The sequence below is a fragment of the Miscanthus floridulus genome, chromosome 14, assembly GCF_019320115.1.
Source record: "Miscanthus floridulus cultivar M001 chromosome 14, ASM1932011v1, whole genome shotgun sequence".
Classification (NCBI taxonomy): Eukaryota; Viridiplantae; Streptophyta; class Magnoliopsida; order Poales; family Poaceae; genus Miscanthus; species Miscanthus floridulus.
In genome coordinates, this window is record NC_089593.1 from 5,218,727 (window position 1) to 5,236,883 (window position 18,157).

The 18,157-nt window shown below is 41.9% G+C and overlaps 1 protein-coding gene across 3 annotated transcripts in view; it reads right to left on the reverse strand.

Moving 5' to 3' along the window:
• LOC136504598 (uncharacterized) overlaps positions 1-5,773 on the reverse strand; it is a 25,180-nt gene extending 19,407 nt beyond the window's left edge. The window contains exons 1-10 of one of the 3 annotated variants that reach the window (XR_010770928.1): positions 5,275-5,772; positions 4,805-5,135; positions 3,145-3,186; positions 2,908-2,979; positions 2,738-2,817; positions 2,310-2,376; positions 2,052-2,129; positions 1,759-1,942; positions 1,291-1,512; positions 546-608 (exon numbers count right to left, since the gene is read on the reverse strand). Coding sequence is in view for 1 of the 3 variants with exons in the window: in XM_066499553.1 (XP_066355650.1) it covers positions 1,759-1,942; positions 2,052-2,129; positions 2,310-2,376; positions 2,738-2,817; positions 2,908-2,954 (456 nt within the window). In the remaining 2 variants the exon portion in view is untranslated. Of the gene's footprint in view, positions 1-545; positions 609-1,290; positions 1,513-1,758; positions 1,943-2,051; positions 2,130-2,309; positions 2,377-2,737; positions 2,818-2,907; positions 2,980-3,144; positions 3,187-4,804; positions 5,136-5,274 lie in introns of those variants that run through there. The other 2 variants (XR_010770927.1, XM_066499553.1) reach the window with 2 other exon arrangements.
• Positions 5,774-18,157: the final 12,384 nt, after the last annotated feature.

The following is an 18,157-nucleotide window of genomic DNA, read 5'->3' on the forward strand; positions in this document are numbered from 1 at the left end:
TGCCTCATGCCCCACTGATATTAGTAATGAGTTAGGGTCGTCGAGTCTATTGTTATTTCTACGGTCTGCATGATTTTGCCTCATGCCCCACTAGTCATAGCGATAGATAAGATCTAACATGTTCATTAGATTTATCTTTATTAAACGGTTGAATGGTGTTGAATTGTTTCTTTATATAAAAGGGGTTCGGTTGCTTGTAATCATTGGCTCAGCATAAACCAATCATTGTTGACATCTTATTGCCATTGATTAATATCTGCTCAAATAACGACATTTATCTTGAATGATAACCGATTCTTCTTATACAACCCGATGAGCTTTAACCGATTTATTCTCATAAATATGCTGGAATCGACTATTTAGCCGATCTCCTTTCATATCGGCTCTCAGAGCCGCACATTCGGGACTGTCTGGTAACACCGGCAAGTTCCGCCCTTAATTACTGATAAGCTTTCTCTCCTTGTCAATTATAGGGTCAAATTGACTGGCACGTTTCGGGAGGAGTGCGCAGAATCGACCATCCCTGTGCTGAAGCTAGACGGATCTATAGCTCCATCGAGCAGACCCTTTCGGCTTGCTGCATGTGTCCTCGGCACGGGACGAAAATTCTGTGTCGACACCATTTATGTCAGCTTGAAGGTCCTATAGTCGTATCATATTTGAATGGTTACTGGATGTTACTTCAAGATGAATTATAAGTTAAACATTATTGATGTTTAGTTGTTCCAAAGTTGGCGTTAACTGTTCATGATACATGAACTTGTCATAGAAAGCTGAGATTTCTTTGGTACATCATTTTTAATGACCTACTTGGCACGATTTGTGACCAAAATGCATTGATCATAAATAATTGAGACTAGTTCACTATACTTTTAATGACCTACCTGGCATGATTTGTGACCAAATTAAACAAGCTGAGTGAACGAGATGAATTTTATCTTGTGGAGCAATGCTTCTGCGGGTGATGTCTTCACTTCTTCACTTGTAGTGGATTAGATCAGAAGTAATAATGTGTGCTTGTTTTATGTTTCACATAGCATTTATTTATGGCTATCCAGTAATCCTTATATGTTTCTGTGATGTTTCTCAGATTAATGATTATTTGAATGAATCGAAGCTCCGCCACTAGTCAGTAAAGTTATTCAATCAGAATGGGTTGCCAGAAGCAGCTGTTTGGGGAGAAGAGCAATTGTAAAGGGGCTGTGACTGAATCGTCAGCATCGCAGACAATGCACACAACTAATGTGGCTGTGGTAGATTGAAGATCAGGACAAGGTCACGATGGCTTACCGGCATGTATTTCAGAAGGTGGAACATCATCGTGCACACCAGGCCGTAACGAGGATGTTGTGGCTGGCATTTTAGAAGCTGGAACATCATCCAGCAGAGGCATGTTCTCACCAATGGCAATAGTTACAGAAAGCGAGAACGCTACACCAGATGCCGAAAAGAAGTACACCCATGTGAGTAGCTTGTTTGTGACATTTTAATAAGAAGTTCGAAGATTCTGCTCTGTGAATATGAAATAAAATTAGGTTTCAAAATTACCAAATGATCGAAGTTGTGATGATGGGATTCAGAAAATAGAGCTGAGAAGTATTCAGACTTGAGAAATAATGAAAAAAGTAAATGTACAAACTTGATAGTAGATTTGTGGTATATTGAAGGAAAAAACAAACTAGTGATACATACGAAGAGGAGCTTTAGAATAATTACTATTATAAAAAGAAAGTGCAGAAGTAAATAAATGGTATACACCTCTGTACATGCACCGGTCGACAATCCTGCTCGTGTTTGCCTAGTTTTCGTCGGACCAACATCCTTAGAGTTGTCGATGTGTGAGGATGAACGGGCGTTGTGAATGGGCATGAAGTCGTCATCATCACTATCATGACCAGCTGCAGAAGGCAACACATGCTCTGGTCGAATATGATGCTCAAACCTAAAAAAAGGCCACAAACAGATAAACTTTAACAACAGACTAAGAATTAACATTAAACGGCGATTCTCGGACATAAATAAAATTATAATAAATTGAAACACGTATGGACCTCTCCTGCGAGCTCTCAAAAACCACCCTCTTCAGGTTACACAGGACCCTATCCACAGTACGCTGAGCAGCATGAGTCCTACAAAAAAAATAGGAAAAAATGAACCATGAACTTTTGGGAAAAAATTAAACTAGGGGTATGGTTACATAGAGGATAGAAGCAGATTTTTGTGCAGCATGTTTGTACGGAATATACAAATTGGAAGAGTACACTTATATGCCTCAGACGATTATGATTGGTGGAAAATATAAACAGTACCTTCTCTGAGAGTGGTCACGAGAAGTAGGTGCTACCGCAGGGTTCTTAGAAGGGGAATGACTTGCATCTGAATACCAAAAGGACCAGAAAAGGAAAATAATAAACAACAAAGGTAGATGATTTTAAGAATAGAAAAATCTTGTGAGCTTTCAGAACAAGATGAAAAGTGTTAATTAACAAAAGGACAAGCCGAAGTGGAATCAAAAGAATAATGGAAATTTAAGATAGCAAAATTTAAAATCCATGAATATTAAATTATTCTCAAATTATGTGTACATACATTAGATCATATAAATATAAATAAAAAAATCATAAACAAGATTAGATAAGCTGTAAATGAATGTATCTAATTTTGTCTAGTCATTTGTAAAATACTAACTCCATACTGCAATAGATTAAAATTATAGTACAGCCATTCCCTTTTGCACCTCTATTTCGTGAAGCCGATGCAGAGGTTCTACCAGGAGAGGAGGGTAACCTCTCATCTTGTCGCAAAGGGACCTCATACCTAAATGGGAAATGATCACATTAACTGAGAGAAAAGCAGATACAACAAATGGAAAAGACCACTAAAATTAAAAAAAAAACATGTACCGACCGCTGTTGAGTGCTCTCAAATACAAGCCTTTTTGGGTTGTCAGGCATCTTATCAACAAGCTCCAACCGGATTCTGAAGTCAATGATTAAGAATGCATTTAGAATACTGCATTCGTATACTCTACAGCTTAAATTTACAAGCTCACTCCACAGAACAATGTAGTTGCAACTGCTGAGTCAATGTGAATGTATAAAAATAAAAAAAAATATAACATAATGGGAATATGAAACAAAGAACCTTTTAGTTGATGAATCAGGACCTTTTCCACATGGGCATCCTCTGCAAATGCAGAATAAATAGAATTGCTTTATTAAACTATAATGACGCCATAAATAAAAAATACGTGTATGATCTGAACAAAAAAAAACAATGCAAAGCTGAATCAATGTGTGTGGTTTAATCTGTCTTATGTCTTCTTTTTATTAAGACACTAATTGAGTATGAGGCATACACACGCACGCGCAAACACACAACACTGTACCATCACCACCCATGTACATGTGCACCTAAACCCAATACGAATTTATCAGAGGCATCTAAGGTCTCACAGAGTGTGGGTACATGCTTTGCAACTGATTACTGATGCACCAAGTCAGGCTGGTGGGCTGAGTGCACACCCGCACTGATAAAAATGAAGACCTTGATATTGAGAGCTAAACACTTCCAAAAGTCAGCTGCCTAGCCTGCTTGCTATTTCTAGAATGCCACATAAAGATCGCTGGTAGGATATCTTGTCAAGTTCATATCCATGTATTTGACCATCTAACTTGTGAGACTGTAACGATAGGAAGTTTTTGTGCCTCTACCTCATGCTTACAACTGCAGTTATATATTCTACTCAGAATTAAATTTGAAGGGTTCAAATTATAGATGCTATAAGACAAAATGAGTGGGGTGAGACATTGTAGCTTCTTCAATTAAGGGGCTAAGAGGCTGAGTTTCTATCCTAAACCCACGCGCTGTAAAAGGATATTAGAGCGTTCAGAGGCATTCATAATTTGATAGCTGGGCCTGTACATTTCACAGATGATTTACTGATTTAGTAAAGATCACTGGAGGTAGACAGCTGTGACTAATGTCTGAACTCAGGGTAGATGTATTGCTGTGCAGTTTCTTGTGGATTTACTATATTGTGTTTATTAATTCCAAGGTGTTGAACACATGAATACTGATGGGAGCACTTGTTGAACTACGAATACATGATATGTTACTCTTTTCAAATGAAGCAGCTAGTTCATGATGGTAAATAAAATATTTCACATGGACATTGAGGGACCTGTGATTCTGATTAAAACACAAGTATGGAGAATATATTATTTCTTAAAGACTGGATATCTGTAATTGATTGAGGCTGAATATAATATCATCTTCATGATGGTAAATAAAATATTTCACATGGAAATTGAGGGACCTGTGATTCTGATTAAACACAACTATGGAGAATATATTATTTCTTAAAAACTGGATATCTGTAATTGATTGAGGCTGAATATAATATCATCTTCTAAAGTTCTAATATTGAAACACACATTGCTTTCAATGACTTCGGAGCAGCAAAGCATGGTGTATAGTTTCATACTCAATGTTTTCAAGTCGTCCAGTCGAACCTAGTCGCCATGGGACCGACTAGGACGATTAATCACGATTAATCGCGATTAATCGGACGACTTGTACAAGTCGACGGTACCCCTAATCAGTCAGCAGGGACCGATTAGGACGATTAATCGTGATTAATCACGATTAATCGGACGACTTGAAAACATTGTTCATACTTCGATAATGTGCTTGCCTTTTAACAAAGAGTACCCATATCAGGGAATCTAATAGTGAAACCAATTTGACACAAAATTAATGGGAACAACAAAGCGAGATACATGAATAAGGATACAAAGGAAACCTGAGGGACCAGGCGGCTCCATCCCAAATGATGCAAGCTCGGCAATCAACGAGTGTAATCGGCAATCAAGGGCCGGCGCGATGCGTCTAGGAACGCACAGCGCAGGGAGCGGCGCGGCAGGTACGGAGGCAGGGGCAAGCCGGGCGAGAACTCCAGGACGGGAGACGTGACGCGTCTGTGGCCGCACAGCCCTGAGCGGAGACGCGGCGGGACGCTGGGGAATGCCGGCCAAGAAGGCCCGGCCGGGCGGCGCGCTGCGTCTACGGCTGCACGGCGCTGGGGGCGGCACGGGGGGACGCACGGCGGATATAGGGGTAATTATTGGTTTATCCTGTAATTTACAATATCATATCAAGGAAGCACTAGTGTATCTGAATACTCTTCTGACAATGGTATAGCTTAAAAATGTACAGCTGACTGCATTTTAGAAAACAACGAGATGCCAGCATAGCAAAGGAACTGCTTCTTACAACGCTGAGCGGCGACACGGCAGGGCGGGACGCTGGAGAAGGCCAGCCGAGCACGTCCGACCGGGGGCGCGCTGCCTCTGCGACCGGGCGGCGCTGGGGGGAGGAACGGCGGGAGAGGCGTCGGAAGGGAGGTGCCGGCGATGGAGGGAAGACGGCGCTGCTTCTCCCGCTGACCACGCGCTCCAGGTGAAACGGCGTCGGAAGGGAGGTGCCGGCGATGGAGGGAAGGCGGCGCCGCTTCCCCCGCTGACCACGCGCTCCAGGTGAAGCCGAGCGGACGCCGGACTGAAGAAGGGCGACGGCGAGCTCGGCTCCAGGCGAAACCGAGCCGACGCCGGACGGGCGAAGGGCGACGGCGAGCTACTCGTGCAGCGAGAGCGGCGGCGACCTGGGGTGTGCGAGCAGCGGAGGCGCGGGTTGTGCGATATGGGGCGTGCGATCTGGGGCGTGCGGGAGCTTCGGAGGCCGCTGAAACCAACTCGGATGCGAGATTAGAACGGGGAAGCGGCGCCGGGATCGACCGTCGGATACGATGAAGTGGGTACTGATTATTATTCAGTACTCAGGATAATACATAGAATATTATATATATATATATATATATATATAGTTTTTACTCAACATCTAGTCATACGTTATGTCCAGATATATTACTATTATTTCGTAGTCACGTGACATAAGCGATCTAGGATACGAGCATCGAGTGTCATGGCAGGGTTTATGTTATCCATGGACCGTGCTTATTGGTGGCTGAGAAAGCCGCCGTGAGGTCCAGCTCGGAGTTGTAGCTCGCATCCATGGACGGAATTACGAATAGAAGAACCCGTGTAAGGCTGGAGGAGGGGAAGAACAAGTCAGTGGTGTCTCATGGGTTGGATATTGAATGGGCCTTAATGGAGACACGGTCGTGGGCTACGTGACAGAGTTTACCTATGGGCCTAACACTCCGTCGACCAGAATCTCCCGGATCCAAACAGTGGCGGTGTCAATTTTGGCCTTACGTTGTGTTATAAAAAGAACAGAGGCTGTCTACATTGTCAAAGTGTGGTACTGCGAGCTATGGTTTGTGTGTTTCTTTTCGTAAAACAACTAGTGTATCATCTCATACGTTGATAAAATGAAGTGACCAGGCACTGAGCTTCGATGAAGCTGGTCTTCCGTCTTATGTTCAGATTTTTGTTTGACGGTGATTTAGCTGTTCCACAAAGTTTATTGAAAGATGCTTTTCGAATAAAATAAAAATTAGATAGCTTCATTTTAAATTTTTTTCTTAGAAAGTTTTTTTTTTATTCCAGGCTTCGCCAAAGCATTGCACTCAGCAATGATTCATTATTCATGTCTCTTTTTTTAAACGAACCAAGCAAGAGAGATATCGATTATATTAAAAAGAACAGGAACTTAGACTAAGTAATGCAACAGAGCAACAAGACCCCAAAAGGTCAAACCATGACAATAACTAAAACAAAAAAAAAATAGCTGACAACTAAGAGCAATAACCCACTACTGGCCAGTTGTCAGTTGGATTGAGACCTCATCACGTGCTGCACAACAACATAATGCACTCGTCACTACTAATTGCCAAGATATGCTACTCCACGGCCTCCACACCATTGCTCGCCGATTGCCGCTGCACCACCAAAACCTGATGACGAGACCGTCCAACAAACACACAATCGTCGGTCGTCACCACTCACGCCGTCATTATTGAAGACACCCCACACCAAGCCAACCACAGCCATGCAGCATTAGTGCTACAGTTCGCTGCAAGCCGTGTAGCCATCACACCATCGGCTCCGCTTGCGCCGACTCACAACGTTGTCCCACATCGGACTAAACTCTGCCATGCAGAGCTAGCCACCATGGTCCGCTGCAAACCGCCGAGTCGATAGCTAGGTGAGCAACTTTTGACACTTGGGGACTACCAATGATTTATCGCAAGTTAAGTAACACATTGCACTTAATGATTCATTATTTTCGTCTTTTTGAATGCAAGCTAGGCACTTACCACTTTTGACACTTGGGTCTAGCAGTGATTTATCGCAAGTTAAGTAACAAAGATCATATGAAAGTAGAGGGGAGAACTAAAAAAAGACTTAGTAGTTGGAAAAAGGAAAACACTTGTCCATTGGGGTGGATTAGCGTTGATTAACTCAATGTTGATTGAAAGAAAATACACTTTTCCAAGAAAAAGAAAATAAACAGGATAGTCTCATTTGGCCTTTATAATTAGTGCTCAAAAATAGCGCTATTCTTTAATAATGTGTTTACACCGTTCATAATTGAGAAGGAGAAAGAGTTTGCAATGACAAAAACAGCAACAATGACAACCAATAGAAAACTTAATTAGACTGCTAACATAACCCATAGTTGAGACACAACCAGCCACCCATGACAAAAAAAATGACCCACAAACAACCACCACCTGCAAAAATGAAGCACGACTTACAACCAAAGGTTCATACAAAGAACTAAACCTACACACTAGACCTCTAGACTAAAAGAACCCCACAAACTCTTAGGAGAATGCACCCACGAACTGGGGTAGGCAGGCCTGATTACTTGGAGGTCTAATCGAGTGGGGATATCTCATCTACTTGACAAACAAGATGTAGTTGACTTAAGGGATACCATCATATCCATGTTCCCTGGATTATCAAGATCTGACTAAATCTCCATGTAACAAACTAGGAAACCAACATTAGAAAATTGAGATTTCCATTGTAAACCCTATCTTTGGACTATATAAGAAGGTGTAGCGTGCCACCCAATTGAAATCATCGACCACCACCATCGGCAGCACCCAACACATTTGATGGGGATGCTCTTGATGACCGGGAGGAGCCGATGCTGACCGGCCGTCGAAGATGAAAGATGAGAGGTGGCGGTGTACTTCGGCAAGCTTGGAAAATGGTGTTGTGAGCATGGATTCATGACAAGGAGCAGTGTTGTGGATGTGTCTCTCCCTTGCTAATCCAATGGAGGTTTAAGTGGAGCATGAGGTGGCTTATGTGGGGAGATCGAGGTGCGGCCTTGAGCTTGGCCATGGTGGTTTGTGATGGAAAATGGCTCGAAAGGCATAGGGAGAGGGCAAGAATATGTAGGGTAGTTGAGGCTTGAGCATGGAAAGATCAGGGGATTTTTAACTTTTTGCCATCCTTACAGATGGCACTCCTTCGTCTGCCACATTTGTGCACGCCCATATACATTTGCCATCGCAAACAGTAACCCTCCTATATTTTTGCCATTTTTGCTGAGGTGACACTCCAGATGGGCATGCCAGTGTGGCAGGGAGCCTAGGAGCCCTAACTTGGCACATGAAATGACCACACTGCCCTCGCCTCCTTCTTCTATCTCCAGCTGGCCCAGCCCCGAGTCAAACCCAGTCCACTCCCCCTTCTTCCCCACTCCTGGGATGGTAACAGCGGCTGTGGTGGACGCGGCGGTGGCGGCATCGAGTCTCCTTCCCCTTCCTTGGATGCAGGACGACCATACTAGGTACTGCCCACACTCCCCTAAACCCTATTTCCCCAGTTGATCCTCCCCAATCTAGGGTTTTGATTTGATTCGATTTTAATTTGATTGGTGGTCCATTTGATTGTAGTGATGTTGCGGTAGCCATTGTTGTTGATCGTATACATTAAGATGAAGTGGACTGACTGCCCTCCTTGGTAAGTTCAATGTGCCATAGTGTTTGGTGTAGTTTTTGGGATTCCATAGTGTTTTGGAGTTGGATGTCTCCTAAGTCCACATATTTCTTTATTTGTTTATGATTATTGTCAGGATTGATCCTAGCAATGCGTTTAGAATCCACGTTAGCGTTGCTAAGTACACATCCAATGTTGATTATGGATCTGTCGAAATGGATGACCAAGAGCATGATGTTTGGATTGATCTTACCAGTCACTGCTCTCTATCTAAATTTGTGAATGAAATGTCTGGAAAGATCATTTGGGGTAGTGGGCAGCAGCTAGTCGTTTGGGGTCTAGACAAGGAGAGTGGGACAGAATGGAAGGTTACTACTGATGAGCAGTTCAGGGAGATGATAGAAGCTAGATGGGATGAGAAGGAAATGGATGTCAGCTGTGAAGTACTTGACAAGGATAAGGTAGAGAGAACAAAGATGAAGCAGCAGGAAATGTGCCAAATGAGCATAGTGTTCATGCCACATCCGGTGTAACATTAGAGCAAGGAAATGTTGAATGCATAGATGATGCTTGTAGAAATCCAGAGCATACAAAATCAGATGATGTTGTTATTGATTGGTCAGCTTTCACAATATTACCTGACGAAAACTTAGATGGGGATGCTACTGTTTTAGTGGATGAGGAACAAATCTCTGAAGCCATGGGCTTCAAAGCTATAGATGAGGGGATAGCAGGTACCGATGGCCCACCAGAGATTCTGGTGCTAGAGATTCCTCTTGAGGTGGAAGAAGAAATGGAAGCAGCAGCTATCCCTGTTGATGACAATGAAGCAACTGAGCCCTTGTTTTTCTATGATAGAGACAATCCTGACATGTTTGTAGGCACACTGTATCCATCAATGCCTCAATTCAGATTGGCAGTTAAGCAACATGCTATAGTTAAAGAGTTTGAGTTGGGCACTATGAAATCTGATCCTGAAAGGTTTAGAGGATTTTGCAAATCAAAAGGATGCAAGTGGATTATTAGAGCTAGAACTCAGAGAGATAACAATGTCAGGGTATATATTACTAACTAATTTTTGTTCTAGAACATGTCACTGTTTTTTATCTAGTTAACCTATTGTTCTGTGGTTTGTATGAAACTTAGTTCATAAATATAGTCTAATGTTGGCTTGCTTGTTTGTTTGTTTGCAGATACAAATAAATTCTAATGTGCAAACTTGTGCCTCAAGAAGGAGAGTTTTGAACAGGATGGCATCCTAGGCATGGATTGCAGAGAGAGCAGTGCCTCTGCTTAAAGACAAGCCTCCGATGGGGGCAAGGGAGCTCAAAGAAGAACTTGAGAAGAAATACAAGATCAACATAAATTACCAGACTTGCTAGTATGGTAGGCAGAGGGTTGTAGATAAGCTTTTTGGTAAGTAGGACGATTCATTTGATTGGTTATTCAGATTCAAAGCAGAGATAGAGCTTAGGTCCCCAAGTAGTGTTGTTGAGATAGACACTGTGAAAGTAGGCAAGAAGGTTTATTTCAGTAGATTTTTCTGTGCATTCAAGGGTAGTATAGATGGCTTCCTAGAGGGCTGTAGGCCATACATTAGTATAGATTCCACTGCTCTCAATGGGCAGTGAAATGGACACATGCCTATAGCCAATGCTATAGATAGGCACAATTGAATGTTCCTAATAGCATTTGGTTTCTTTGATTCTAAGACCAAAGAGAACTGAATTTGGTTCATGGAGCAATTAGGCAAGGCACTTGGTCCATTAGACAAACGAGCTGTGTGCACAAATGTCTACAAGGGTCTAGAGGTTGCAGTTAAATAGGTATTCCCAAGGGTAGAGCAGAGGGAATGCTTTAGGCATTTGATGGACAACATGAAGAAAAGGTTTTCTCAAGGGCAGGGCAGTGGTTCATTGTTGGGTCAATACATGTGGCCAGCAGCTAGAGCTTACACAGAGGAGAAGTATGAGAGGCTCATGGCCAAGGTTGTTGTAGGTTTAGCAGACATCTTACCTTGGATAAATGAGCAGCACAAGTTACTTTGGGCTAGAAGCAAGTTCTCAGCAGACATTAAGTGTGACTACATAAACAATAATCTTGCTGAGTGCTGGAATGCTTGGATCAAACATCTCAAAGACCTGCCACTGGACTCCCTTGCAGATGCAATTAGGATCAAGACAATGGTCTTATTTGAGAAAAGAAGGAAGATCTCACTAGCTTTGACTAGTGTCATCCTTCCTGCTGTCATTCACCATCTAAATGCTACCAGCATGGGACTAGATCATCTCTAGGTGACTAAAGGGAACCCCCAAGAAGCTGAAGTGACTGTGATGTACAAGGGTGAGGAGATCAGAAGGCATGTTATCTACCTAGATCTGTAGGAGTGTACATGTAGGGAGTGGCAGGTCAGTGGCAAGCCCTGCCCATATGCCCTTGCTGTGATCACCACTGAAAGGCAGCCAGACATGGAAAAGTATGTCAATGGGTACTACTCGGTGAAGAAGTTACAGGCAGCTTATGCAGGTGTGATACCCATCATAACTGACAAGCAACAATGGCATGCAGTTGACAAGGGCTTCAAAGTGTTTCCACCAGTGGCCAATAAAAAGACAGGACCTAGGAGACAAAGGAAGAATAGGATTCTCAGTTGTTTAGAGAGGACACGGAAAGCAACAAGGCAAGTGACATCTAAGAGTTGTGGTCAGCTTGGCCACAAAGCCACCAGCTGGAGGTGTCCACTAACAGGCACCAAAAAAGGTATGTTTATTTTGTAATTTCATCAGTTATTGTTACACTAATCTATCTAAGTTACTAACACATCATGTATAGGAAGAGGACCAAGAAGACAACCACTAAGTCCGAAAGGAAGAAGCAGAAACCTAGTGAGGATGAACCGGCAAAGGAGGGAGAGGAAACATCAGCTCCCACCACTAAGGAAGCAATAACAAAGACTACAAGGAAGAAGAAGAAAACTGCTGACAAAGAAACAACTAAGGAGGGAGAGGTAGCAACAAAGGAACCTACAAGGACACCAAGGACCAGAGCAGCAGCAGCAAGGGAGGCAGCAGCTAAGCAAGCACATGTAGGAGCTACAGGCCAAGTTGTGCAAGGATCAGCAGTGCAGGTGGATCAAGCACTAGGCAGCAAAAGGTTTGTTGCTTCCATTTACATCAAGCAGCCACTAATGTACTGTGAGATGCACAAGCAACTAACTAGTTATTCACTTGTAGGAGGCTAGACTTGGATGAACCAGTGCCACTAGAGATAGTACTAGCAGATGAAGCTGCAGCAGTGCAACCAACCAAAAAAATGACCCCAAGGAAGAAACAGCTAGCTACTAAGGTGAAGAAGGCAACACCAACAAAGGCTGGCAACTAAGGCATAACTACTATTTGAATGGCTGTTCTTTTTTATGTATTTTGGAGACAGGAACTCTTATGACCAATTATGTATGGCTGTCATGAACATGTTATGTATGGGATGGACTAGTTATGTATGGTTGTCATTGCCAGTATGGACCTGTTATGTATGGACCATTTGTGTATGGCAACTGCTAAACCTAATAATGGATTAGCTTGGTGTGCAAATTTTTGTCAATTTCATCATCTTATTCACAGCTCGACGGGGGAGATAAGGGCCTCTTTCTTTGGTGGGCTTCACCTGGCTTCAAGTGTGTCCGAGTTAGCTAGCCTGGGGGGCAGGGCAAGTGTGTGTGTGTCCCAGTTAGCTAGCCTACAAAGTAATTGTGGTTAGTCCCAGACTTCAAGATAGTGGCTACCTAGTGGAGTTTGAGAAGTGTGTGAAGAACTTGACATCCCGATTCCTGCTCAGACCCATTCATCCATAGAAACTTGCACCCATGCTACCAACTGGATGTGAGCTCAGTCCTAGAAAGTGAAACAGGAATTGTAGAAGGATTCCTTACTAAATAGTAAATACTAATAAGAAAACTAGATTATGAAGATAGAAGCCTACAAAGTATTCTCAGGTAAAAGAGAAGTCTAGCTCATTTGGTTTTCTCACTCAACTGAAGAAGTAATTGACAGCAGATGTGTATAAAGAAAATCTCCTTGTGGTTAGTGTCAAACTATGCTGCCTACTTCCTTTATTGTCCCGTTCCAACTCTAGTTTAAAGTTAGTGCAGCCTGCCAAGATGATGAGTGAAGAGTAACAATTGCTTTTTTCAAGAATTTTTTGGTTTATTAGACTAGTCATGACCACAAGTCTTGCTTCTAAAGACATAATTATCAAAAACTAATTATTTGTCAAACTCCTTTGCTTCAGAATGCATCCATCACTTTCTCATCAAAACAAAGTCCTTAAGCTCTCACTAGAACTTCTCATTCAATGCCTCATAAGCCTAATCTCCACCCATGCTCTTTCTAACTAGCAAATGTTATGGTAACTAACACTACGATGAAAAAACAGAATAAGGATCTACAAAGTGACATCACATTTTAGCATACATTTTTCCATTGCATTAACATGTTCAGCATACATTTTCCTACTACTGAGAACAACCATTCACTTGAACACATACATTATGGCAACAATGCATACAACAAATAACACTAAAATCAAGGTAAAAGAGAAGTCTAGCTCATTTGGTTTTCTCACTCAACTAAAGAAGTAATTGACAGCAGATGTGTATAAAGAAAATCTCCTTGTGGTTAGTGTCAAACTATGCTGCCTACTTCCTTTATTGTCCCATTCCAACTCTAGTTTAAAGTTAGTGCAGCCTGCCAAGATGATGAGTGAAGAGTAACAATTGCTTTTTTCAAGAATCTTTTGGTTTATTAGACTAGTCATGACCACAAGTCTTGCTTCTAAAGACATAATTATCAAAAACTAATTATTTGTCAAACTCCTTTGCTTCAGAATGCATCCATCACTTTCTCATCAAAACAAAGTCCTTAAGCTCTCACTAGAACTTCTCATTCAATGCCTCATAAGCCTAATCTCCACCCATGCTCTTTCTAACTAGCAAATGTTATGGTAACTAACACTACGATGAAAAAACAGAATAAGGATCTACAAAGTGACATCACATTTTAGCATACATTTTTCCATTGCATTAACATGTTCAGCATACATTTTCCTACTACTGAGAACAACCATTCACTTGAACACATACATTATGGCAACAATGCATACAACAAATAACACTAAAATCAACATCTTAAGCAAAGAAATCAGGGCATCCATCTTGGCTTCCATGTTGTTCTTCCCAGCACACTTTGACTGTGCTTCTTCTTCACCAAATCCCCAAGCTTCTTTTACTTCTTCTGCACCCAGGGCAGCTTCAAGATCAATGACAACAAACTTCAACTCCACCAGCTTCTTCAAGTACGCTTTCTGGAATTCATAGAACCTACATCTACCAGCCATCTGCAAAATGCCCAACAGTTAGAGTTCTTCAACCAAACCCAAAACCAAAACCAAAACCAAAACCAAGAAAAATTCAAAATGGATCAAGGAAAACCCTTACCCCGGGCACATTTTTGGGACACTTGAAGAACACGCACCCCTAGTTGCCATTCTCCGTTGTCCTCACTATCAGCTCGATTACCGTATCTCTCTCTCTTGCATGTGAGACACACGATCAGCGGGAGCCCAGTCTCCTTCTTGGTGTCTTCCTCCTCGATAGCCCACCATGCCATGCTCCTTGACGAAGAGGGCTCCGTCCTCCGAGCCATGGGGTGCACGGGGGACGAAGATCAACTGGGGAAATAGGGTTTAGGGGAGTGCGGGTAGTACCTAGTATGGTCGTCATGTGTCCAAGGAAGGGGTAGGAGACTTGATGCCGCCACCGCCGCGTCCGCCACAGTCGTCGTCGTCGTCGCCAGGAGTGGGGAAGAAGGGGGAGTGGAGTGGATTTGACTCGGGGCTGGGCCAGCTGGAGACAAAAGAAGGAGGCAAGGGTAGCGTGGTCATTTCGTGTGCCAAGTTAGGGCTCCCAGGCTCCCTGCCACGCTGGCGTGCTCATCTGGCGTGCCACCTCAGTAAAAATGGCAAAAACATAGGAGGGTTACTGTTTGCGATGGCAAATATGTAGGGGCACGCACAAATGTGGCAAACGAAGGAGTGCCATCCGTAAGGATGGCAAAAAGTTAAAAATCCCAAAGATCAGAGGGCATTTTATATGGGAGGAAAGGGAGTGGAGTGGCCGGTGAAGGAGCTTCAGTAAATGTCATTAATAGTGGTTGTTACAACAAGGTAGTGAATGAGCAATGGAGGGTGTGTGAAGAGTGGAGTGAAGGTGAAGCATTATTGCGAGGTAGTGAATGAGCAAGAAGGCAGGGAGGGAAAGGGCCAAGATGGCTGTCACATATGTCCCAATTTGAATTTGGCACATAGGCCCATGTGCATGTTAATGAGATATTATGTAGGGTTTAGTCTCATATTAGTTGTTAAAGGTGAGGTTAGACCAACATATATGGCTTCTAGAGTCCATCCCACCATCCCGGGTTAACCCGTTCAAACGGCTTAGATCCACTCTTCACGCTAAGTAAACCACACCTACCATCAGCCTACTTATGCTTTCTAGAGCATGGAAGATATACAAGTCTCATAATTTGCCCCTTCAACTTTGGGTATGTTCGATTCTATCATATATTCAACCATTCTTTTTGAATACATATCCTATTTGATACACTATAATTTATTTATTTATGTGCTTCAATTAATGCAGCAACCGCTAGATTTGCGCATATCGTTGATGTTAAGGCAGACATAGCTCGGATCATAGATCCACTATAGATAAGGACGAGAAGACCTACAAAGACTTCATATGCATATGTGTGTGCGGCTGTGCGCGCGCCTGCGCACACCAGGAAAATAGGTTTCTAGAAGTGGCTAGGTATCCCAGCCATATCTGGAAATTCATTTGTAGAAGTGGCTCATATTCTCATTGGCTAAATTTTTTTGAATTCTAGAGACACGTACACTACTGGAATCTCGCATTTTTCTGTGCGTACAAAAACCCACAGAAAAATGCGAATACCGTCAGAAAAATATTTTTCTGACGGTGTACCCTCAGAAAAATATCCACAGAAATATAATGACAGAAAAATCAAATTTTTCTGTGGGTTCGCCGTCAGAAATAATTTTTCTGTGGGTATTACACGCACAGAAAAATTACGTTCGCCCAGATTAAAACTAATTTTTCTGTGTGTTAATCCACACAGAAAAAAGAAATAAACGCACAGAAAACACGTTTTTCTGTCGGTCCAGGTGAACTCACAGAAAAATTCATTTCGCCCAGATTAAAAAAAATATTCCTGTGTAGCCAGCCTCACAGAAAAAAAGAGTTGAACACAGAAAAAAAATTATTTTAAAATAGTAGCAACAGCATATTAAAATATATATTTTCCATACAGTGATTTCTGTGCATGACCAACAAGGTTTCATTCAAATAATACACAAATCGGTAGTTCATCATGAATGGAGTCAACACTTGCTCTCTCTCAAATAGTTCCTTTCCAAGTGGACCAACAGCTGATTCATTTACTGGTTTGTCATTGAATGATCTACAAACAAACATGGAAGTTACTTGAATGATTTGCAGGCACTTGAATGATCTAAGGTCAATACCAGAACAAGATTCAAATATACTATTGTTTAAGTAATGGAGAAATCCAGTAATACCCGAGTCAAGCTTTAACTCAGGTATATTCAATACTTTCCCAAGAGACCACATCAATGCACCATAAACTCTCATAAGCTGCATGTCAATGAGAAAAGGACTATTAATATGTAGAGCAAAACAAAGAAAAATGTCCCATCACGAGTTAAGACACAAAAAGATCCACAAATACTACCTGTTGAGTGTCTACTTGATCTGCCTTGTTCAAAACTACACGTATTTTGTCATCATGTCCACGTAATGATCCAATGACACGTTTGAACTCATCGCTGATGTCAAGCTTATGAGGATCAAACAGAAGAAGAATAAGATCACACTTCGCAGCAAACCATGATGTCACGCCAGTGAACTCATAGCTGCATTGCGTGCGTTGCTTTTCACCAGAAAGAACACCAGGTGTGTCAATAAATGTGATATGCTCTAGCAGCTTCAAGGTAAATGTTTGGTATCAATTTCCAGATTACATGCCTTTTAGGTTTTCACTTGCATCAAAATTAAATCTTACTGGATGTCACATCTGAGAGCACTCAAACTTGGATAAAAATGCAGTCCCAAATGTTGTAAGACCGCTAAAAGGCATGTCAACCTGAACAGCAATAGTATTTCCAGGAATAGTCCTAGGTTATACAATTCATAGGTGGCACACAGGCAATTCATACTGCTTATACTGCAGTTACATTGGCCTAGGTCGAAAAAACTGAAATTGGACAAAAAGAGTGTGCCAATAGGTGCTTAGTATCTATTGCCAGTTTCACAAGCAAGAATCTGCATAAATCTAGCAATGATGAACTTAAACTTTAATATTGATTTGGAGATGTGTGCATTATGCTTCTTTTACATTAGCTAACATTCCCAACAAACCCTAAGGAATCAGAAACAATCATAAATATGATGGCTGGCGATATAATCGTAGCTCAGCATTTCATAGAAAATTTAGAAATTACTTCACAAATCATAATAAGAAGTTTAAATCATTTGATGCACCTATTATACCTACAAAAATGACAACATTTCTTTATATAGGGAAATGTCTTAATATTGGCACAAAAATATCTCTATTGCTTAATAATGCATAATAGAAACACAAGTACTGAGAGCTATGTTGTCTTACAAACATTTTGGTGGACTGTGGGCTTCCTTTTAGACAACTTACATGCATCATATTGTTTCCAAAATTTCACAGAAGAAATACCACAAGACAGTGACCATCTCCAGAAATTTACCCTTTATCAAGAGCAAAAGAACTCGAGAAATGGCTCAGATTTACCCATTATCAGCATGACAACTGCAACTTAATTTCACCTGGAGCTTAATTTAATTCTCTCTCTCTAATGGGAATTAAACTGGCCACAGAACTGGTTGCTTGTACTGGTACAAGCCATCCTAGTTAAGTAGCAAACAGAACAAAATATCCCAAGTACGAGCTCATAAGGTGCTAAAGTGCAGAAGTTCTCTAATGGAAACTTGATTCATCACAGCCACTCAAGAGTAGTACAAAACAAAAAAAGTCACAAGGCATAGTTAGGGAAGGGGAGAGCAGCACGGCACGAGACTGGGGTTTCATAGCATCTCCAACTGCAGGATGCACCCC